Source organism: Anopheles merus, chromosome 2R, assembly GCF_017562075.2.
Source record: "Anopheles merus strain MAF chromosome 2R, AmerM5.1, whole genome shotgun sequence".
Taxonomy (NCBI): Eukaryota; Metazoa; Arthropoda; class Insecta; order Diptera; family Culicidae; genus Anopheles; species Anopheles merus.
Window position 1 is genome coordinate 11,528,371 of NC_054082.1, and position 21,674 is coordinate 11,550,044.

The 21,674-nt window shown below is 48.1% G+C and overlaps 6 protein-coding genes across 10 annotated transcripts; 4 read left to right on the top strand and 2 right to left on the bottom strand.

Moving 5' to 3' along the window:
- Positions 1–1,261: 1,261 nt before the first annotated feature.
- Positions 1,262–18,045, bottom strand: LOC121602511 (molybdenum cofactor synthesis protein cinnamon). Of its 2 annotated transcripts, none has more exons than XM_041931281.1 (5): positions 17,961–18,045; positions 3,288–3,418; positions 2,091–3,205; positions 1,691–2,030; positions 1,262–1,622 (listed from the first exon to the last, which is right to left on the bottom strand). In XM_041931281.1, the coding sequence occupies exons 1-5, from the start codon at positions 17,974–17,976 to the stop codon at positions 1,377–1,379; spliced, it is 1,848 nt and encodes a 615-aa protein (XP_041787215.1). In that variant the 5' UTR covers positions 17,977–18,045; the 3' UTR covers positions 1,262–1,376. The 2 variants fall into 2 exon arrangements, with proteins under 2 accessions (XP_041787215.1, XP_041787212.1); XM_041931278.1 differs by lacking the exon at positions 17,961–18,045 and adding an exon at positions 3,606–3,785.
- On the top strand, positions 4,495–5,864 carry LOC121602543 (beta-1,3-glucan-binding protein-like). The gene is made up of 2 exons (XM_041931312.1): positions 4,495–4,770; positions 4,834–5,864. The coding sequence occupies exons 1-2, from the start codon at positions 4,561–4,563 to the stop codon at positions 5,788–5,790; spliced, it is 1,167 nt and encodes a 388-aa protein (XP_041787246.1). The 5' UTR covers positions 4,495–4,560; the 3' UTR covers positions 5,791–5,864.
- Positions 8,801–10,247, top strand: LOC121602536 (beta-1,3-glucan-binding protein-like). Its single transcript, XM_041931302.1, has 2 exons — positions 8,801–9,111; positions 9,184–10,247. The coding sequence occupies exons 1-2, from the start codon at positions 8,893–8,895 to the stop codon at positions 10,138–10,140; spliced, it is 1,176 nt and encodes a 391-aa protein (XP_041787236.1). The 5' UTR covers positions 8,801–8,892; the 3' UTR covers positions 10,141–10,247.
- Positions 10,813–17,383, top strand: LOC121602490 (glutamate receptor ionotropic, kainate 2-like). 3 transcript variants are annotated; one of them, XM_041931257.1, is made up of 9 exons: positions 10,813–11,807; positions 12,236–12,408; positions 12,840–13,865; positions 13,937–14,143; positions 14,219–14,580; positions 14,648–15,188; positions 15,369–15,518; positions 16,268–16,417; positions 16,833–17,383. In XM_041931257.1, the coding sequence occupies exons 1-9, from the start codon at positions 11,660–11,662 to the stop codon at positions 17,136–17,138; spliced, it is 3,063 nt and encodes a 1,020-aa protein (XP_041787191.1). In that variant the 5' UTR covers positions 10,813–11,659; the 3' UTR covers positions 17,139–17,383. The 3 variants fall into 3 exon arrangements, with proteins under 3 accessions (XP_041787191.1, XP_041787201.1, XP_041787194.1); XM_041931267.1 differs by lacking the exon at positions 16,268–16,417; XM_041931260.1 differs by lacking the exon at positions 15,369–15,518 and having other exon boundaries at positions 10,818–11,807.
- On the top strand, positions 17,954–19,713 carry LOC121602525 (beta-1,3-glucan-binding protein-like). The gene is made up of 3 exons (XM_041931290.1): positions 17,954–18,324; positions 18,399–18,553; positions 18,628–19,713. Exons 1-3 carry the CDS (start codon positions 18,028–18,030, stop codon positions 19,418–19,420), a joined length of 1,245 nt encoding a protein of 414 aa, XP_041787224.1. The 5' UTR covers positions 17,954–18,027; the 3' UTR covers positions 19,421–19,713.
- LOC121602554 lies at positions 19,485–20,861 on the bottom strand. 2 transcript variants are annotated; one of them, XM_041931326.1, is made up of 4 exons: positions 20,733–20,861; positions 20,542–20,653; positions 20,237–20,296; positions 19,485–20,163 (listed from the first exon to the last, which is right to left on the bottom strand). In XM_041931326.1, the coding sequence occupies exons 2-4, from the start codon at positions 20,619–20,621 to the stop codon at positions 19,494–19,496; spliced, it is 810 nt and encodes a 269-aa protein (XP_041787260.1). In that variant the 5' UTR covers positions 20,622–20,653; positions 20,733–20,861; the 3' UTR covers positions 19,485–19,493. The 2 variants fall into 2 exon arrangements, with proteins under 2 accessions (XP_041787260.1, XP_041787257.1); XM_041931323.1 differs by having other exon boundaries at positions 20,718–20,861.
- Between the last annotated feature and the right edge of the window lie 813 nt (positions 20,862–21,674).

The window sequence follows — 21,674 nt, forward strand, 5'->3', positions numbered from 1 at the left end:
GCTGCTAGTGCGCCGGGTGACATTATCTGTCAAATTGCATATAAAATTTTATCAGCGCGTTCGACTTAATGAAGTGCAGACATGGGCCTTAGTTCCCAAGTGCCACAAATCCACTAAACGACCACTAAACGGCTTCTAAACGACTCAAGTTCTCTACCTAAACGGAATATAGAAAGACTTCGTTTAGCAGACGCCAAACGACTCATGCATTCTAAAAATAGCAAAAAAGCTGGTGGCGCTATCTGTTGGTGGGATACCCCAACCAGTTGAGCTTCATCGCTTGGAGGAGAGCTTTCTCATTTCCTCTGTACTGTTGTATGGTTTCGCATTGAAGTTATGCATCGCTAGAACTAGAACGGCGATACGATTGTTTAAATACTAAACTCCAACGGAAACCACCAGTACTGAAGCAAGTGAGATTTGAGTAATGGTCGTTGGTGTGGATACCCACGTATCTGACCACACGACCATTCATATAGATTTTTGCTCAGAAAGTTAGAAGGCTATATAGGTCATTATAAGATGAAACTTGTCGAAACACATTGCAAGAAAAGGATAGCAATATAATGATGAGTTGTAATACGCCATCTATTGATCAAACCAATGAAGCTGTGAAGCTTTCATTTTTTTCCTATGGATATTCAATTTTCCAGTCGTTTAAGAGTATTCTGTGGCGCTTGGGTTGACTCTGTTGAACTTCTGGTTCTGGTTACAAGTGATTTTCATACAGAGTTTAATAGATTAAGGGATTTGGGAAATGGTTATATGACTTTTAGGTCAGTATTACGAAAAAATCTGTGATTTTCGGTAGGATAAATGAAAATTTGGTCCAGTCTGGTGGTACAGTCGTCAACTCGTACGACGTAATAACATGCCCGTCATGGGCTCAAGTCCCGAATAGACCGTGCCTCCATACGTAGGACTGACTATCCTGTTATGGTAAGCAATAAGTCACTGAAAGCCAAGCTCACTTCACTAGTGGGTAGGCAGGCCTTGACCGGCAGCGGTTGTTGTTGTGCCAAAGAAGAAGAAGAAGAAATGAAAAATCGGTAGTTTTAGGGGGCTCATCTGTGAGTCGGTAGGCATATCAAAAATTGGCATTTCTGGTCACTCTGCCATCTCTACCGTGTCGGACGATTTGTCGGAGCTGTCAAAGTCCAAATGACATTTTGGAGGTTAATTTTGGGATCAAATTTGATCAATCCGTTACAGCAAGAGCCATTCCGTTTGACTGCATGAAAATCAATAGTATTAATCAATATGAAAATCAATTATTGTGTATGTTTATTGTAGAGCAAAATGCATTGCACGTTTTAATTGTAAGCTTAACCTATGATGCTCGATAACGCAAATAATTATATGCACACCCGCACTATCTACTCGTATCGAGAAATAAAATCCGACCGAAGGACGAGCGCTTTCAGCGGCGTTCCCGCCGTTATGTACGGTTTCGTTTCCGTTCTTGCCGGTAGTTCGAGAAGGACGTCTGCCTCAATAGTGCTCTTCAGGCGGCTGCTAATTTGACCGCCAGTTATGGTTGCCAGAAGTTTACCGTTTCGTGATACGATCGATGCCCTCGCATACTCCGGTCGTGGATCGAGCACATATTTTGCATCCAGGAGCTAAAATTAAACAGAAAGGAAGCAATGTTTGATTGACTTAAAATAGCACCTCATCGACTTGGGCTTACCTCAACGGTAATCATCGGCAGACTAGCCTTAGCCGCATTCGGTGCCGTTTCATTTAGCGTGGCAAGATATTGTCGCAGCGCGGGCAACGCGAACAGATGGAAGGTAACGAACGCGGACACGGGATTACCAGGGAGGCCGAAAAATTTCGTCACTTTGCTGGTGGCGTACGCGCACGGCTTGCCCGGCTTCATATTGACACGCCCAAAGATCAGCTCATAGTTGAGCGCTTTTAGCACGGGTTTGACGAAATCTTTATCGCCCATCGAGACGCCACCGGTGCAGATGATAATGTGAACCGCACCGGTTAGTGATTCAATTTCCGCTTTCAACGACTCAAAGCTGAAAAAAGCAAACATTTTAGAGCGATGGTGAAAATTAACACAAACCCATGCTACTTACTCATCCTTCACGACCCGTTGCTGAATTTCACACTGATCCTCGGTGAACCCGCACTGACGCACGAGCGCTACCAGCATGGTGGTGTTGGAATCGAAAATTTTCCCCTCCAACGAGCTGGCGTCAGCGGCTGCATTCGTGTCGTACGGGTGCAGCAGCTCGTCTCCCGTTGAAATGATGGCCACCTTCAGCTTCACCACCGATACCTTCTCCCCGACGGCGGCGAGCAGCGCACGTTGGCACGCGTCGAGCGGGAACCGGTACTGAAACACCTCTTCCGACATTCGCAAATCGCTACCGATCGAGCGGATGTCGAGCGAAGCGCTTGGTTCGGCCAGTATTTCCACAATACTCTCATAATCGTTCTTGCGCGAGACGAGCTTTGTGTCCTCCACCTGAATGATTGCATCGGCATGCTGCGGTACAGGCGCTCCCGTATTGATTTTATAACACTCGTCGATGGTAAAGTTTGTCTGCACGATCGCATCGCCGGCGGAAATGTAACCGATCACTTTCTTCATACCCTTGCCACCGATCGATTTCAACGCATAGCCGTCTTTGATCGATGCGCGGAATGGTGGAATATTCACACGACTAAGCTGCTTTCGGGCCGTCTGCACGCTCGGTATGGTAGCGAGAATTTGCCTCAACGCATCGTCCACGTCAATCATGGGGAAAGGTGAATTACGATCATCTCCTCCCTTGCCGGTTGCATGGGGACACACGTGGTACACTTCCTGCGGCACTGGCCCGTCCCCTGTCGCCTGCACTTTACGGTGCGTTTCGCGCACCCGCTCTATTTCACCTTCGTTCAGCAGATTCAACAAATGTGGCAACACATCCACGATCGACTGGAAGCATTCGCCGACCGCCTTTTTACTGCCCGGGAAGTTAACGACCAGCGTTTTGTTTCGCACACCACAGACCGCTCTCGACAGTACCGCAAACTTCGTCTTCTCCAAGCTGCACAGTGTCATGGCCAGCGTCAGCTGGGGTGCTTCCTTCGTAATAATCGCACGTGTCGCTTCCGGCGTGACATCGCGTGGAGCAAAGCCGGTGCCGCCCGTCGTGAAGACCGCTCGCACTTTGAGCACATCGCAAGCGTAGATGAGGGATTGCTAAAAGAGGGAAAAGGCGGTACATTAAACATTAGAGCGATTGTGAACCTTTGTAAGCAAGCCGGGTTCTATTTGAATTTACTTTTATCAAATCCTCCTCGTCCGGAATCAACAGGTAGTTCACGGTGTCCGTCCTCAGCGACTGTTTGATCAATTCCACCAAATGCGGACCGCTCGTGTCGGTTGCTTTACCAGCGGCACAGGAATCACTCACTGCGGATTGAACGAAAGCAAGCAGTCATTGCGTAATTGGAACAATCTACATCCGTTCACGCCACTATCATCGTTTGCGAGTGTTTCGCTCCGATGATTGGCGTCCCTTATCTTAGCTCGCATCATTTACACAACGAATCGTAAGTTTGATTATGATAAACATCCCGCTCCCGAACCACAAACTCACCAGTTATTACTGAAAACATGTTGCAAATAGAAAGAAATGTCTGAACAGTAAACTAAACCGGACCAGAATGATGACCTCGAGAAACAATTACCAGCGGCCCGGACTGTTCGCGGTGCTGCCTTTAAATGCCGCTGCCGGTTGTTATTGTTGTGAAATGTGAGCAATTCGAGGCAAAGAAAGGGAGTTTTCTACTGGAAAAGAAAGGGAGTTTTCTACTGCCAATGGTTTTGTTTACGCAGCACGGTTGGGCACTTCACCGGCGGGGATAAGACAGGGTTGCTCGACATTCCCGCGATACCAAACCGACCACGTGGGAAGATCGTCGTTTTAGATGTTTGAATTAGTGGAGTGGCGAAATGTAGCAGAGATGCTCAAAGTCTCTATATGCCAATCAACCACCGAACCAACTAAATTAATGTTGGGATTTTTTATTGAATAAAAAAGACGTGAATTGAAGTGATTCATATTTGGAAAGGAACGGATCGATATTTGAAGGTTATTTTGGACTAATTTGACTAAGATGCAAGCACATTTTATAAAATACTCAATTTTGTACGTTAATTGCAAACAGGTCAGTCCTAATCGATACATGTACATATTGGCCTCTAGCCAGTCTGGACGGTATCGATTGGCAATCCCTCCGAAGTGAGCGATGGCTATCCGGTTGCGTGTTAAGAATAAGTCTCGGAAAATGAAAAATATGCATAACTGTTATTTAATACATGATCTTTTTTATACCAAAAACGCGTTTGCATATATTGCACATCCGGAAATGTTGTACCAGCGGACCACTCCCTGCAGATGGAACTTATCAAACATTTAGTGTCAATATCAATAAAGTTTTTTTTTTATGGAGGTACCATCCGCGTATAAATAACAACCGATTGAATCTACGGAATCGGAGTTCCGTATCAGAAGTCACCCGTAAACCACATTACTAACCAACTGTACGAAAATGGTCCTCCTGGGTGGTGTTGTGTTGGGAGTATTACTAACGATTGCATTAGCGAATCCGGATCCCGGTTGTACCAATTCTTTGACGACCGCTAGCGGCACGAGAGCTAAACCCGGACCGTACTGTTCGTGGGATCTTATCTTTGAGGACAATTTTAATTCGCTTGACTTTGAGACCTGGGAGCACGAGAACACTCTCAGCGGTGGAGGTGTAAGTAAAAGTTCTGCTTTACAAAAGTACAATTGCAACTGTGTCACTCTCTCTGCTTTTCAGAACTGGGAGTTCCAGTGGTATCAAAATAATCGATCGAACTCGTACTGCGAAAATGGAATCTTCTACATACGGCCTACGCTTCTCGCTGATGATACGGGTGAGGCGTTTCTGAGCAGTGGTACCCTGAACATACATGGTTCCGAGCCAGCGAACCAGTGCACCAGTGCTATGAATTTTGGATGTGAACGTACCGGCACGGCGACTAACCTGATCAACCCCATCAAGAGTGCCCGCGTACGCACGGTGAACTCGTTCAGCTTCAGGTATGGAACGATGGAGGTGCGTGCCCGCATGCCTACCGGCGACTGGCTCTGGCCTGCCGTTTGGCTGCTGCCCAAGCGCCAAGTGTACGGAACGTGGCCCGCTTCCGGTGAGATCGATCTGCTGGAGTCTCGCGGCAATATGGACTACCGTGGCTCGAACGGTGTTCACATCGGTACGGAACAGTTCGGATCAACGCTGCACTTCGGACCGAACCCCTCGCTGAACGGATGGGAGACGACCGTCGCGTACAAGAACACTGCCGCCGGACAGGGTTGGAACACGGGATTCCACAACTATCAGCTCACCTGGACGCCCGATTACATTCGATTCTCGGTTGACAACCAGCTCGTCACGCAGATCGACGCCGGCACCGGGTTCTGGAACCGTGGCAACTTTGGCAACATTGCACCGGGAACAGAGAACCCTTGGATTCACGGAACGCGTATGGCTCCGTTCGATCAGGAGTTCTACATCATCATGAATCTGGCCGTGGGTGGCACGAACGGATACTTCCCGGATGCTCCACCGGCAAGCAACGGTAACCGTGGTAAGCCGTGGTCGAACACCTCGCCGACTGCTGCCCGTGACTTCTGGAACGGACGTAACTCGTGGCTGCCGACGTGGCGTATGACCGACAACCGTGGCAAGGACTCTTCGCTACAGATTGACTACGTGCGCGTGTGGGCTCTCTAGTAAGAGCATACATATTTTTAAAATACTAACTATTGTTTATTGAATTAATAAAGTATCCCCTTTACACCCCTTTATTATGTTACATACGATAAACGCATTGTACTTGCGGGTCAGTAACATGCAATCCCGTGCAGTGCAGTTTAAAATAGGACCGTGTTATCGGATCAGTTACCGGTCCCATGCACATGGTGGCTGTCGATGACGAAATCTTTGGCCCGATCTGTGACGCTAAATGGGAATAATCTAATGCGAATAAAAAATAACAAACTTTTCCCCTTGATAGCGCTGACTGCATTGTCCATTATTAACCGCACCGACCGTGCTGGGGGAGGTCTATGATATCCCGGTTAGGGGGGGCCCTATGCGCGTTCCTACAAGCGGGAATAAATTTGGTACCCATTGACGGGCTACCCTTGGCATTGATAACGGCAATATGCCTCGCAGGGTGTGCAACGTATCGAAGAAAGGCTATTATCAGCGCGACCGGTTAATAACGGTGACCACAATCAGATATAGATACAACAGCAACCGGTAAAGCGGTGCGAATCGGTTTATAGTCGTCTGGATGGATGATAAATTTTCGGATCGGTCGAGTGTTACGAGCCGAAATGGTACACAACACAAGCCGACACAACACCGTTCTATTGATATTTCGTTTATCTTGAGACGTTCTAAAATGGTACATTATCGCAATTCAAGTGGGTGCGATATGGCTCAGGCAGTTGTAAGCATCGGACGTATGGCGAAGAAGAGTTGATATGTTTTTGATCGCTTTCAATTGACAAACAAATAAAGGAAATTTAAATATAGCACAACCTTCAAAGTGAAAAGGATAGTTTTTAATCCAGCATCCAATTTTGCCTGAGCACGATCACCTGAGCACGATCCCTATCAAGATTATCATGGAATATGCGACATGATTGAATATGATCGAATGGTCCAGTCACAGGACAACAAAATTAAACCTTGGCGGTGTATATTCATCAGCCGACCTACCAATAAATAATCAGAATCTACGTAGGCGTGATGTACAGATAGGTAAACGTACTTTTGAAGTCGTCCCAGAATTCACCTATCTTGGGTCAAAGGTCAGCAACGACAATAGCATGGAAGCTGAGTTGCGCACCTCAAAGAACCTGTCGCGACGGACGAAGCTGGGACTATACGTATAGTACCGGTACTCACATACGCCCCTGAGACATGGACACTGTCCAAATGTGACGAAACCCTCTTAGCCGCGTTCGAGAGGAAGATGCCCAGAAGAATACCTGGCCCCGTATGTGTGGAAGGACAATGGAGGAGCCGCTATAATGACGAGCTATACGAGATGTACGGCGACCTCACTGTCGTGCAGCGTATCAAACCTGCCAGGCTCTGGTGGGCTGGGCATGTTGTACGCACTTACTTCTTTAATACATCAGTTAATAAAGTCGGACCCGTGGTAATGTAAAAAACAGGCAAGACTTAACAAGTTCGCCACGGGTTCAAACCTTATAAGGAACTTGTCCACCCGCACGTAGGTATGACTGTTCTGTTACGGGTAATGAATAAGTCACTGATTGATAACCAATCTCATAATCGGGAGAAGAAGAGCTCCGGCCGATATCGGTTGTTATGCCGAAGAAGAAGTACATTAGTTGATCTGTTCTAATTAATTAAACGAATTACGTTCGTTACTTCTTCTTTTGTTTAGTGTTTTAGATCACACATTGCTCAAGAACTTTATTAATTTTATTCTTAAGTTGTCCAGTTCTTTAGTTCTTTATTTCGTTTAGTTTTCAGTTCGCCCTATACAGGGCCTACATGACCACATAGGTCGTTACACCTCAAGGAAGTTATTTTTTCAGTTCATTCTAATTTATTACTTCAGTTCTTTAAGTATGTTTTGACTGCTTAATTTTTCACTTCGTTCGATCTGTAGTTCTTTTGTTCATTATTGCTTTAGTTCGTCGTACCGTATTAACGCAAGTTTTCCAACCTTTGTGGATTCAAGACTGCTATGGACCGCTAAAAATTTGCAATATTTTTCCAAATTTCTACAAATTAAACAAATCATATCAGGGTAAAGGTTGATTTTATGAGGATCGTTCAAATTCACATTTGATCTCTCGTCTGAGGTATCGAAATTAGTGGATTAAGTTTTGCTATACATTGGTGCGGTCCCGTGGTATAGTCGTCAACTTGAACGACTCAATAACATGCCCGTCATGGGTTCAAGCCCAGAATGGACCGTCCCCCCGTAGCAAGGATTGACTATCCGGCTACGTGGTAATGAATTAAGTCTCGAAAGCCTGTATAGGCCGGCATGTCCACGTAGGACGTTACGCCAAATAGAAGAAGCCACACAAATAGATAGAACTGTTAAACCAACATTCAATCATATTACGAGCATGCTGTATGATCACGATTTACGCGTGATTGATCTCGAAATGGTTGTAATTTAGAAGGATGATATAGCAAACCTTGCACTACAGTACAAGACATACACCGCAGACTAGTGTTTTTGCTTATATGCTCATATGGTTTCGCGACTTTTTAACCATAAAAAGTTGCTATAAGTATTTCTTCATTTCGTTAACCTGTGAAATCTGCTATCTTTGTCACTATCTCCGCACATATGCGCCTTACATATACTACACAGCAGTCTGTCGATAAAAGGATTTACTGCCGATTAAGTTTACCACCACTCACCGATGCGTTAATGCTCTCCTTCCAAAGCGCATGACCAATCACGGATTGAGCTAGAACACTCCAGCGAACATTTGTGCCCTAAATAAAGCGGCACACGGTTCCCTCAGTTCCTGATAACCAATTGTAAAACCATCATCACAAATCTTTGCGGGGTAGCTCACAATGACCTCAGCAGTGCAATAAAAGTCAAAGTTCGCACGATAAGATCCAGTCGCACGGGGGAGACGACGATCACGTTAGCGAGTGTGCGGTAGGATTAGGAAAGGAATTCTGGTACCCCCCTGTCAGTATGGAGGCTTCTATAAAAGCGTAGCCAGCTGGTGATATCCAGTACATACTGTGTCTGGTACCCGAAAACACTCGGGTCATTCCCGCGTTCTACTCGTAGGTCGACGAGAAATAGCTAACGAAATGAAGCGGATTAGCGTTCCTTTGGCCACCCTGCTGCTGGTGGGACTGGCAGTCGCGTTGGAAGAGCAGAGCCCGAAGTGTACGGTTTCTGTGACGACCGCTAGCGGTACTAAGGCCCGTGCTGGGCCGTACTGCACGGGAGAGCTGATCTTTGAGGATAACTTCAACACGCTCGACTTTGAGACCTGGGAGCACGAGAACACTCTCAGCGGTGGAGGTGTAAGTAATCATAGCAGTTACACCTTTGTGTAGTTGTCCAGGTTGTCTCATACGTGTACGCTCTCTTTACAGAACTGGGAGTTCCAGTGGTATCTTAACCACCGTTCGAACTCGTACTGCGAAAATGGAATCTTCTACATCCGTCCGACTCTGCTTGCCGACGATACGGGTGAGGCGTTCCTGAGCAGTGGTACCCTGAACGTCCATGGTGGACAGCCGGCCGACCAGTGCACCAGTCCCATGTTCTGGGGATGTGAGCGTACCGGTTCTCCAACCAACCTGATCAACCCCATCAAGAGTGCTCGCGTTCGCACGGTGAACTCGTTCAACTTCAAGTACGGACGGATGGAGGTGCGTGCCCGCATGCCTACCGGCGACTGGCTCTGGCCTGCCGTTTGGTTGCTGCCCAAGCGCCAAGTGTACGGAACGTGGCCCGCTTCCGGTGAGATCGATCTGCTGGAGTCTCGCGGCAATATGGACTACCGTGGCTCGAACGGTGTTCACATCGGTACGGAACAGTTCGGATCAACGCTGCACTTCGGACCGAACCCCTCGCTGAACGGATGGGAGACGACCGTCGCGTACAAGAACACTGCCGCCGGACAGGGTTGGAACACGGGATTCCACAACTATCAGCTCACCTGGACGCCCGATTACATTCGATTCTCGGTTGACAACCAGCTCGTCACGCAGATCGACGCCGGCACTGGGTTCTGGAACCGTGGCAACTTTGGCAACATTGCACCGGGAACAGAGAACCCTTGGATTCACGGAACGCGTATGGCTCCGTTCGATCAGGAGTTCTACATCATCATGAATCTGGCCGTGGGTGGCACGAACGGATACTTCCCGGATGTTCCACCGGCAAGCAACGGTAACCGTGGTAAGCCGTGGTCGAACACCTCGCCGACGGCTGCCCGTGACTTCTGGAACGGACGTAACTCGTGGCTGCCGACGTGGCGTATGACCGACAACCGTGGCAAGGACTCTTCGCTACAGATTGACTACGTGCGCGTGTGGGCTTTGTAAGTGCGTGCCTTCAGAGGTTCGCAGGGAATTGGATTTTAATGCTACTAGGGGGGAATGGGATTTATCAATAAACATATTAGCCTGTAGGAGGCAACGATATTAACAAATTGCAGTGTTTGATTGGAAAATAATTATGCTCGACATTCTTTTAAAATTAAGCACAAGATCCCTGCAACACGCGTTACAGTTCATCAACATTAGTTGTCGCCTTACCGCTGGTGTTTGCATTCCACTCAGACATTCAAAAAACGCACGCATGTATGAGATGACCCTGCGTGTTAAACCGCCACACACTGAAGCGTACCTTAACCTTTGAGAAAAAAGAAAACAACAAGCGCAATAAACGATGTAGTAATCGGCAATTTTCTCTTCAATCTGAGACCGAAGCGTCCCACCACATGGATGAAGGAATGCTTGCAAAAGCGGGGGAAAACAACGGCCAGCATGGTTGTTGTTTAAAAATATATCACACGTTCGAAAGTGTTTGTATGTGTAATATGTCTGGTTGAGGGAAAAAAGAAAAAAAAACACGGAAGAAAACAGCAAAGTAATGGGAAAACCCTCCTTTTGCTGTTTAGAACGCTGCACGATGCAGATGTGACAATATTAGAAGAAAAACAGTCACATTAAGTAAAACCCTATTTGATTCGGAATAAAAATTAAAAATTGAAGATATTTTATATCATTTTTTTTTGTTTTAAATATTAAAATCTACAATAAACTAGAAAAAAGGAAACAACAATTAATAATATGCCTACATCGATCACTCACGCACGTTCGAATGTAAGCAGTAAGCGCTTATGGAGTTGAAAACAAAACATTACAATGTCTTTAGATAAATACTGTTATGTATAAATTGTTAAAATACCTTAAATTGTTTTAAAATAAGAAGGAAAAATGAACAACATAAATTTCTCCCATGGTGCTTCGTGGAAAGTGTGCGACATGTGCAACAAGTCATTTTCCTCAAACGCACGCGTGTCGCCATTCGTTACGGACGTAGTAGAGAGCGCGTGTGGTAGTGGACGGTAATATCATAGAAGCAGCTGTTCTTACGGTGTGAGGCAGAGCATTTTACTTCAAAATGTGGCACAGTTTGTGTTAAGAATTGCACATAAAAGACCCAAAACAGTGGAAAAGTTAACTACGTTGTCTTACTTAGGCTGGCAAACGTGTTGGTTTGATTAGATTAAAGTACGATCTTAGAGTACGATCCTTCAGCGTTACAGAGGGCGTGATCCTCGTTTGCCACCATTGAATTATCGTAGTATCGTGCAATAATGTAACACAAAGCCATCATATGCAAACATACAAGTGAAAATCGAACCAACGAATCATTTACACGTGCGCTATTACATAACGCGGCCAGCGGGACGTCCGCTTCCGTAAAACCCAGTGCTTCCTGACTCGAGATCAACCTGTCAAAACGCAACCCCGTACAGTGAAAGCGAAAAGTGATCTACATTCAGTTTCAAACCACTAGCACACGCTGAAAACCAGTGTAGAAACGATCAATGTGATGGAAAATAGTGTATCTCGTCGAAAAATGCAACTGTTTCCTATGTTTTTGCACCGTTTGCTCATCGTTGCGTTTGCATTTCTTCTAATAGGCCCCACCGATGCGTACAATGGTGATTTCGATGAACCGGTGGAGCACATTAAAATCGGTATGTTATGGTTGAATGTGCAATGTGTTTTTCTTTAAAATTGGCCTAAAAGTTGTCAAACGATGGTCAGCATGAAACGAACCCGAAGCACATGCATTCCCATTTGCTTGGTTAAAAATACACAACCATGCATTAGAATATTGGTACGCCGCCCGTCACCATTCTCGTCCCGTTTGTGCTGTGTGGCAGTGACTCGGAAAAGACCATACCGTGCCCGACCTAGATTCCTCCAAAAATAGGTGAAATATCGTACAGGAAGACACGCCTGTCGCGGGGCGTTAGCGTGGCGCTATATAAATCATTTCACGATATTTGAACCCCGTCCGTCCGTGAAAAGTGTGTTCTGTGGCCATTTGGGAAATTCGCCCTTCGGATCAGCTCAATTCAAAGTTAGAGCTAATTTACTTTATGTCTTTCATTGCTTGCAGGGGGTCTGTTTGATGGCGACACAGATGACGCTGAGCTCGCTTTCCAGTATGCGGTAGAGGCGGTCAATAATGAGAAGCTGTCGTACTCGAACTATCAGCTCGAGGCACAGGCGGTGCAGGTTAAGTACGGCGATCAGTTCGATGTATCGAAGAAACTGTGCCGCCTATTGAAGGTAAGATCGAGTTCCAAGTCAAACGGTAACCGCTCGAGCTCGTTTGTTTACATGGGAGGAGTTAATCAACAATCGCAACTTCACCCGTTGATCATGTGTTTGACGATCGAATCATATTGAATGTAAACGATCCGAGCTGTAAACAACGACACGAACGTAATCAAATAAATTGTACCGATTGGCGCCAGACATGGTGAACGAAACGATAAACGATGGGAAATGCTCAGCTAAGGGGCGAAGGAAATTTGCACTTCATCCAAGAGCGTACCACTTAAATCTCCCTTGTAATGGGTGAAGAATTTAGAGTGGTTTGATGATTCTTTTTCCTATTTTCTCTTGATCGTTTGTCGGTTGTTGCTCTTGTACTCAATTTTAAGTGAGTTTTCCCTACGACTAGGCACTACATTAATAATACCGATGCACTCTTGCAGACCGGCGTAGCGGGTATCTTTGGTCCATCCTCGCCCAAATCGGCCCTCCACGTGCAGAGCGTGTGCGACGAGAAGGAGATGCCGCACATCGAGACGCGCTGGGACGCGTACACCAAACTGCCCACCCTGAACCTGCACCCGCACCCGCACATTATGGGTCGCGTCTTTCTCGACCTGGTGGTCGCGTTCGAGTGGAAGGATTTCACCATCCTGTACGAGTCCGGCCCGTGGCTGCCGGGCATTTCCGATCTGCTGAAAATGTACGACCCCAAGGGCTACACCGTGACGGTGCGGCAGCTGGATCTTGGGCTGAACGGCAACTATCGGGCCGTGTTGCGGCGTGTCAAGCTGTCCGAGGACAAGCGCATCATCCTGGCCTGCTCGATCGAATCGATGCCGGAGGTGCTGAAGCAGGCACAGCAGGTCGGGTTGCTGACCGATCACCATCAGATCATCATCACCTCGCTCGATCTGCACACGATCGACCTGGAGCCGTACCAGTACAGTGGCACCAACATTACCGGCGTGCGGTTGATCGACCCGGAGGAGGAGAAGATAAAGCAGGTGGCCGACTTCCTGAACGCGTCCCAGATCGCCAAAACGCTCGAGCTGCACGATGGGCTAAACCCGGCCAAGATGCGCGTCAAGACGGCGCTGATGTACGATGCGGTGCTGCTGTTTGCCGAGGCACTGAAGCACCTGATCGGGAGTGAGCCGCCCCGCCTGCTCGAACCGATCTCGCTCAAGTGTGACGATCCGACGACCTGGAAGAATGGGTACAGCGTCATCAACTACATGAAGAGCTCCACCATCCATGGGTTGACGCGCAGCATCAAGTTCGACCATCAGGGCCATCGGTCCGACTTTCTGCTGGACATCATCGAGCTCGGACCGGCTGGGCTGGAGAAGGTGGGCGTGTGGAACTCGACCGAGGGGTTGAATTTTACGCGCAAAACGGAGCAGGCGGCCCATGCGATGGATGACGGTACGCTGCAGAACCGTACCTTTCTCGTGCTGACCGCTATCGTAAGTAACCGGCAGGGCATTGATGGGGAGATGGGGATGCTAATGAAACATGTTTTATTTCCTCCACACAGTCACCACCGTACGGTATGCTGAAGGACTCTCCGATCAAACTGTCCGGCAACGAGCGCTTCGAAGGCTTCGGTATCGATCTGATTCACGAGCTTTCGCTAATGCTCGGCTTCAACTACACCTTCATACTGCAGGAGGACGGTGTGTACGGGTCGCTCAACCGAGACACCAAGAAGTGGAACGGTATGGTGCAGGAACTGCTCGAATGGGTAAGGGTTGGCTTACACTAAAAACGCTTTGTGACACATTTGAATCGCTGTTCCCTGTTTCTGTTCCACTTCCAGCGTGCCGATCTGGCCATTACCGACCTCACGATCACCTCCGATCGCGAGAGTGCGGTCGATTTTACCATGCCCTTCATGAACCTCGGCATCTCGATTCTGTTCCGCAAACCGACCAAAGAGCCACCGTCCCTGTTCTCCTTCATGTCGCCGTTCTCGAAGCAGGTGTGGCTGTACCTGGGCGGTGCGTACATGATGGTATCGATGTCGCTGTTTGTGCTGGGCCGCATCTCTCCCAAGGAGTGGGACAATCCGTACCCGTGCATCGAGGAGCCGGAAGAGCTGGAGAACCAGTTCAGCTTCAGCAACTCGATGTGGTTCACGATCGGCGCTCTGCTGCAGCAGGGTTCGGAGATCGCTCCCAAGTAGGATCGTGTGCTGCGTGATCTCGCTCGCTGAATGTACACCTAAACGATTTCTGTTCCGTCTCAGGGCTCCGGCGACGCGTGCCGTGGCGTCGATCTGGTGGTTCTTCACCCTCATCATGGTGTCGTCGTACACGGCCAACCTGGCCGCCTTTCTCACGGTCGAGCAGGTCGTCTCGCCGATCAACAATGCGGAAGATCTGGCCGCGGCCGGCGGGGCGGTGAAGTACGGTGCCAAGCGGGACGGCAGCACGATCAGCTTCTTCAAGGACGCCGAGTACGGCACGTACGCCAAGATGTACCAGTTCATGATGGCCAACCAGGACCTGCTGACGTCGTCCAATCCGGAGGGGCTGCAGCGCGTCAAGACGGAAAACTACGCCTTCCTGATGGAGTCCACCTCGATCGAGTACATCGTGGAGCGGGAGTGCGACGTGACGCAGATCGGCGGTCTGCTCGACGACAAGGGGTACGGCATCGCGATGCGCAAGAACTCGCCGTACCGCAGCGCGCTCAGCGAGGCGGTCCTGCGGCTCCAGGAGCAGGGCGTGCTGACCTCGCTCAAGCGCAAATGGTGGAAGGAAAAGCGTGGCGGTGGCGCTTGCGAGGTAAGCTATGGTCCAAACCAATCCGTCGATTTTCGTGTTTTTTCTCTCGTTCTCTCTTTCAGTCTCCAGAGTCTCTCTTTCTCTTTCTTTCCCTCGCTCTTTTTGGATAATATGTTCATGATTTCCGGGAAGTTCATGTCCTCCTAAAGTGTTGTTCACCCTATTCATGTCCTTCCTCAGAATACGATGGAGGAAGGTGGTGCACTTGCACTTGAGCTGGCAAACGTCGGCGGTGTGTTTGTGCTGCTGATCGTCGGCTGTGTCGCGGCACTGTTTGTGAGCTTCTGCGAGATGCTCTGTGACGTGCACCGGCGCACGCGCGAATTGAAGGTGGGTCTGGTGGGCAGGTGGTCCCTATTCCGGCCCAGTTCGCTCCGACCCCGTCCCGATCACTTCAGTAATACTCTCAAGCTTTCTCAACGCAACACGGCTTACACACGAACCGGGTGGTTTGTTCGGGACGTTTGTCTACCCTGGCACTTTTGTAATTTGTCCCCCTTGATCCGTCCGCTTGCCCGTGGGCTAAAATTGGGCTTTCTCCTTTTATTGTTATTTAAAATATAGTCAGTAGTGATAGTAGTAGTTTTAGTAGTAGTAGAAGTAGTGGTAGTAATGTTCTTTAAAGCCTTGTTCCTGACCATCTTGGCAGCTGTTGTTGCGAGCAGCGAAACCTTCCTATTTCCAGCATTTAAGGACACTTTACACCATCTATCTATCATATCCTGCTGACATTCCAATGTATTGAGTAAATGCAGTCGTATTCCTTCCCTTGCCAAGTAGAAGAGTTTTAATGGTGATGCTATTTACAGCTAAAAGCCTTACGAGCCTTTCGGCAACTCCACTACTGCTGAATTTTGCATTTCCATGATAAAATCGAACAAGATCTGATTCGTTGCAATGCCCCATAACTCAGAATTGGAATCCGTTGGAAACCTTTTAATCGTTTCGACCCTTTCCCCTTACTTCGCTCCACCCTACGCCGGAATTAACCTCTCCCCAAAATCCTCTCAAATTCTGTTCGCTGTCACCCTGTTACGCTACACACCCTGTTTCACATCCCCGTGACCCCGTTTTCACAGCAAAGCACTAGCGAGGACGGTGCCGAGGAGCTCGACATGGACAATGTGGGTGGTGTGTTTTTCGTCCTGTTTGTCGGTTGCTCGTTCGCCAGCCTGTTTGGCTGCTGTGAGCTGTTCTTCGTCATTGCGCACCGTGCTAGGCGGCACAAGGTAACTACTGTTTGCTGTTTCCACCGTACCTATCCGTTCCTATCTTGTATTTATACGGTTAATCGCTTATCGGATCGCATCTGGCAATGCCAACGCGTTATGCGACATTCAACACCATTGTTTGGCATATGCTTGCAGCAGCGTTTGAGCATACATGTGTAGCTAGATTAAGCTTTTTTTTATCGCTAACTGACCAATTGCTTGCCCCGAGCTTGATATGAGCATGACTATTCATTTAATTATTAAAAAAAAAAAACGCTGCTACTAGCTTTAGAGAGCTTTTCTAAACAATAAACAATAAAAATCCTACCGAGGAAAGTATTTTTGCACCTAATCCGTTCTGTGACTAATTCGATCCGTTTTTCTCTCTCTCTGTCCTTGCATACGGTCATGGTTTATTCACACCCATCCGCAGGTACCGTTCCGGGAGGAGCTGATGGCCGAGCTGCGCTTCGTTGCCAAATGCCACGGCAATACGAAACCGGTGCGCCACCGCAAGAGCTCATCCGCCTCCGGCCCGAACTCGCTCGAATCGGGCATGGAATCGGCGGAGCAGTCGGCCACCTCGAGCAAACAGGACATCTCCGGCAGTCCGACCGGTGCGGCTGGCGCGGACGAAGCTGACCGGGACGCCGAGCTGGAAAACCGCCAGCGAAGACAGAACGGTGGTGGCAAATCGGCCCTTAATGGGAGTGCGCGGAAGATCAAATCGGATGAGTGAAAGTTAACCGGACCAGCTTCGGGTGTTGGTGGTGCTACATTTGTAAAGAAGTTGATTTGTTTAACAATAAATATCTCACAATCCGCTAAAACGGCTTGCCCGCGACAAAGACACGCGACCACAGGTTTCGATTCGCCCTGCCACACCCGGTAAGTCATTGCGACGATTAAAAGGGACAATTCCTTTCTTCCCCTCCCCACACCGGTTGGATTATCTTGAAATCATTGAAATAAATTTGCACTTACACAAAAGCCTTCCAAGTGATTGTTTTAAGCAAGGTTGCGTGGGAATAATAATAAGCGAAACATTATCGCTACACCATCAGAGGATCAATCATAACGCCTTTTGTCAAACTGGCCGGTTTTAGCTCCCGATAGTACGGTGCAGTACGGGTTGATTACGCCGTCGTAATCAAATGAGACAGATAATCTTCGCACACACTCTCCCTACTTCCATTTTGCGGTGACGCTAATTGCGAATCGGATTGCAAGCGCAGCAAGCAATCCTGCTGAAAATGCTACCGACCCTACGCCACTCGGTGTCGGAAAAACGGGCCTACCGGTGTGTGTGTTCGCTCAACCCCACGCGTCTCTTTCGTGGTGGTACTGATAAGATAGACTTTATTGAGCAGCGAATGGCTCGTTCAATACACCCATTCCACTGCAACCCCCAACAATTCACTATCGCTCACTATCACCGATAAATGACCGCCGTTATGCTGTGCGAACGGCGTCATCGGCATGCGAGATGCGGGCCAAAGAAACCGGCCTCAGGCGATAGGGGGACACCCGCACGCGAGGAATATAAAGACGAATCACTTACCGGTGGGTGTTTCCATTCGCGTTTGTTTTGCTGGGTGGGCAAGGTGCTACTCGCTGCGTGCTACAAGATGAGGTCCTTTTTCGACCGCAGAACGATCCCGCTGCTGGTGATTATTGTGGGACTGTCGGCGGCCCTGATTGCCGTTTGCATCGATGCGTACGCCGGTGACGACGACGAGGTCGAGCGGCCTTCCGTGCCCGATGGTGAGGCACCGCTCGCGTGTGATCGTGCCTCGGTAACGACGGCCAGCGGTACGCTGGTGAAGCGCAGTGCCTTCTGTCCCGGCGATCTTATCTTTGAGGACAATTTCGACCGGCTGGATCTGGAGCGGTGGCAGCACGAGGTTACGCTTGGCGGTGGTGGTGTAAGTACTGTGAATGGTTCAACGATTGGAACAATGTTACAATAGTGGTGAAATGATGCTTTTTTGTTGAATAGAACTGGGAGTTCCAGTACTACCTGAACAGTCGTCGGAATTCCTTCGTCAAGGATGGCATCTTCTTCATCCGGCCAACGCTGCTTGCCGACGAAACGGGAGAAGAGTTCCTTTCGAGTGGCAATTTAAACATTCACGGTGGCACTCCGTACGATTAGTAAGTGTAGGGGGAACACACGGGGACCGCTTTCGCTCTAGCATAACGCGTCTCTCTCCCTATTTTGATTATAGCTGCACGAACCCTGCTTTCTATGGCTGCGAGCGGCAGGGCAGTCCAACGAACTACCTCAACCCGATCAAGAGTGCCCGCGTGCGCACGGTGAACTCGTTCAACTTCCGGTACGGTAAGGTGGAAATCCGTGCCAAAATCCCTACCGGTGACTGGCTGTGGCCGGCGCTGTGGCTCATGCCCAAGATTAACCAGTACGGCACCTGGCCCAGCTCGGGTGAGATCGATCTGATGGAAAGCCGCGGCAATCTTGACTACAGCGTGAACGGTAATCAGCTCGGCGTGGAGCACGTCGGCACGACGCTACACTTTGGCCCGCAGTGGGACCTGAACGGGTACGAAATGGCAACGGCGGTGAAGAATTCCCCGAAGGGGCAGGGTTTCAACAAGGGCTTCCATCGCTACCAGCTCGAGTGGACACCCGAGTTCATGCGCTTCTCGGTGGATGATGAGCAGGTGATGCAGGTGGAGGGCAACTTCTGGGAGCTGGGTCGCTTCGACGAGCGCAGACCGGGCGTGCAGAACCCGTGGGTGTCGGGCGGTAAGATGGCACCGTTCGATCAGGAGTTCTACATCATCATGAACCTGGCGGTTGGCGGAACGAACGGATTCTTCCCCGATGTGCCGCCGGCAGTGAACGCTAACGGCAACAAGCCGTGGTCGAACAACTCGCCCACCGCACTGCGCGACTTCTGGCTGGGACGCTCGGACTGGCTGCCCACGTGGAAGCTGCAGGAGAACGACAGTGCTGAAGCATCGTTCCAGGTGGACTATGTGCGCGTGTGGGCACTGTAGTGCTCGGTTATCGGATCGGATGTGTACTTCTTAAGGGGGGCAACGGGTAACGGTAGAATGCTAGTTTTGTTTATTATTTTTTTGATTTCTTCTTCTTTTGTTTGGTCTTCTTGTGCTCGACACGATTGGGGTTGCCCTGCACGCGGTTCACCTTCAGGGGGACGTACGTACTCTTGACCGGTTTGAACTTTTTCGTGCGCGGCTGTACTGGCTGTTGATATTTGTCGCGAGACACACTCACATCACTCTTCGTATCGGAAAAGGAAATAAAATCTTCCGTGTCCTGAGCAAAACGCTTCATGGCTTGCTTATTCTCATCCACCGGTCCGTAGACGTAAAACTTTGCCACCTCCTCATCGGTCATAGGCACATTGATGGCGCTTTTCTTCGCCAGCGGTGGTTTCATTTTCTTCCGCCGTATCGTGGAACCATCGGCCTGCTTCTGCGTTATAAATCCGTTGCGTAGCGACACATCCTTCATCCAGCCTAGCAACGCTTGAACCGCGTCGGATTGTTCGTTTTCTTTGAGCTTCGTTACAGCCATAAAGGTACTGTTTCGGCCGCAGTCCACCGGGAAGGAAGGCACGGCCAGCACCAGTACGGAAGGGTTACGCTTTCGTGCCATCTGGATGATTAGCTTGCCAAATACTTTCGGGTTAAAGGTGTCGAGTATGAAGCAGGCTAGCACTTGCCCCCTCTGGAGCAATCGAATGACGCCGTTACATCCGCTGACGATGTGTTTACTACGCGGGGAAAGCAAAAGACGCATATTAGTCAGTTGGTTAATGGAAGGCAAAACGTAACGATAAGACGTACCGTTCCACCTCTTGCAGGAATCGTGAGCATCGTTTTACTTCACTATCCGGTATGCGGGGCCTGTGGGGGGGGGGGGGGGGGGGAGAAAACATACGTAGTACGATGAAAGATAACGCACATACAATGGCACATTACATCGTTAATCATTGCGTCACGCGTATAGTGTATTGTTCCCAAGCAGCCCAATAAGCATTATCAAACCGATAACGATTTGTTTACGATATTCGTATCTGTTGTAATCTTACACATACGCATGCGGCACGGCATAGCGTATAGGATTGTGGCAGTTGTAATTGCTTACTTACCAATTAATCGTCAAAGGTTGAGCTAAAACATTACGAAGGTTTTTGGATGCCTTTTTCGCCTTTTCCTTGGTTTTGTTCATGGTTGTACACTGGTTGGCGGTAGGTGAGCAACCTGAAAATGTTTCACCACGAAGATAAATAACCCTTATCTTTTAGTGCTAGTATTATTATCTCACCTGTTATATACGTACTTCGAGCTGTGTGGTGTTAAATATTGATTTAAATTCACATTTTTCGCCTGAGAAGCTTTAAAAATGTGATAATTTTGCTCAGAGTCTCTCGTGGCTGGAACCACGCGTAAAAATGTAGCGAGAACAATAACATTGCCATTTGTTTACATCCGGAGCTGTCACAGCTGTCAGTGGCGGCAGTAATTCGAAAATTGGACAAGATGTTCGAAAATTCAAATACAAGAGACCCTCAACATACGCTACGAATGAGTTTCGTTGGACAATTGATACAATCTCGGAAACTGTTTTAGTAAAAACACACAAAATCTGATTTTCAGCATTTGATGTGATTATCTCCCTGCCAAGAATGCAGGCAAATTCCATGCGGTCACGTGTTAGAACGTTTAATTTAAACATTAAAAAGCGGAACGGCAATTACCACAGGACTTGACAGATTTTTTGTTTTTCATTTTAAGATGATATTGATCAAAAACTTAACACGATTGATGAGGGCAAAGTTGGAATAACTTGTTGCCTTCTTGTCTACTTGTAAGTCTACTATTCGGATGTTTAAAAACTCAAAAAGAAAAAAGAAAAAAATAATAAACCAGACAACAAACCCACTTTGGTTAGTTCTTTTTGTAAAAAGACAATATATTTAGCTGCTATATCTATAATACACAAGTATATACTTTTTTCTGTTGATTTGTTTTAAATTAAAAGTTTACTTACTTCATTATAACTTTGTAACAATGCAGGTTAACATAAATTTTAATTTCGTTTCAATATTTTCCCCTTGCAAATAAAGCAGCACATCTCTCGCACTGAGCGCTTGAAGATTGAAGTTGCAATTTTGTCACTGTACGAGGACCGAATACCGATAGTATAATTGGTAAAAAAAATGATACGAAAACATACGGGAAAATATAAACACATTGTGGCTTTTTAGTATAAGTATAAGTA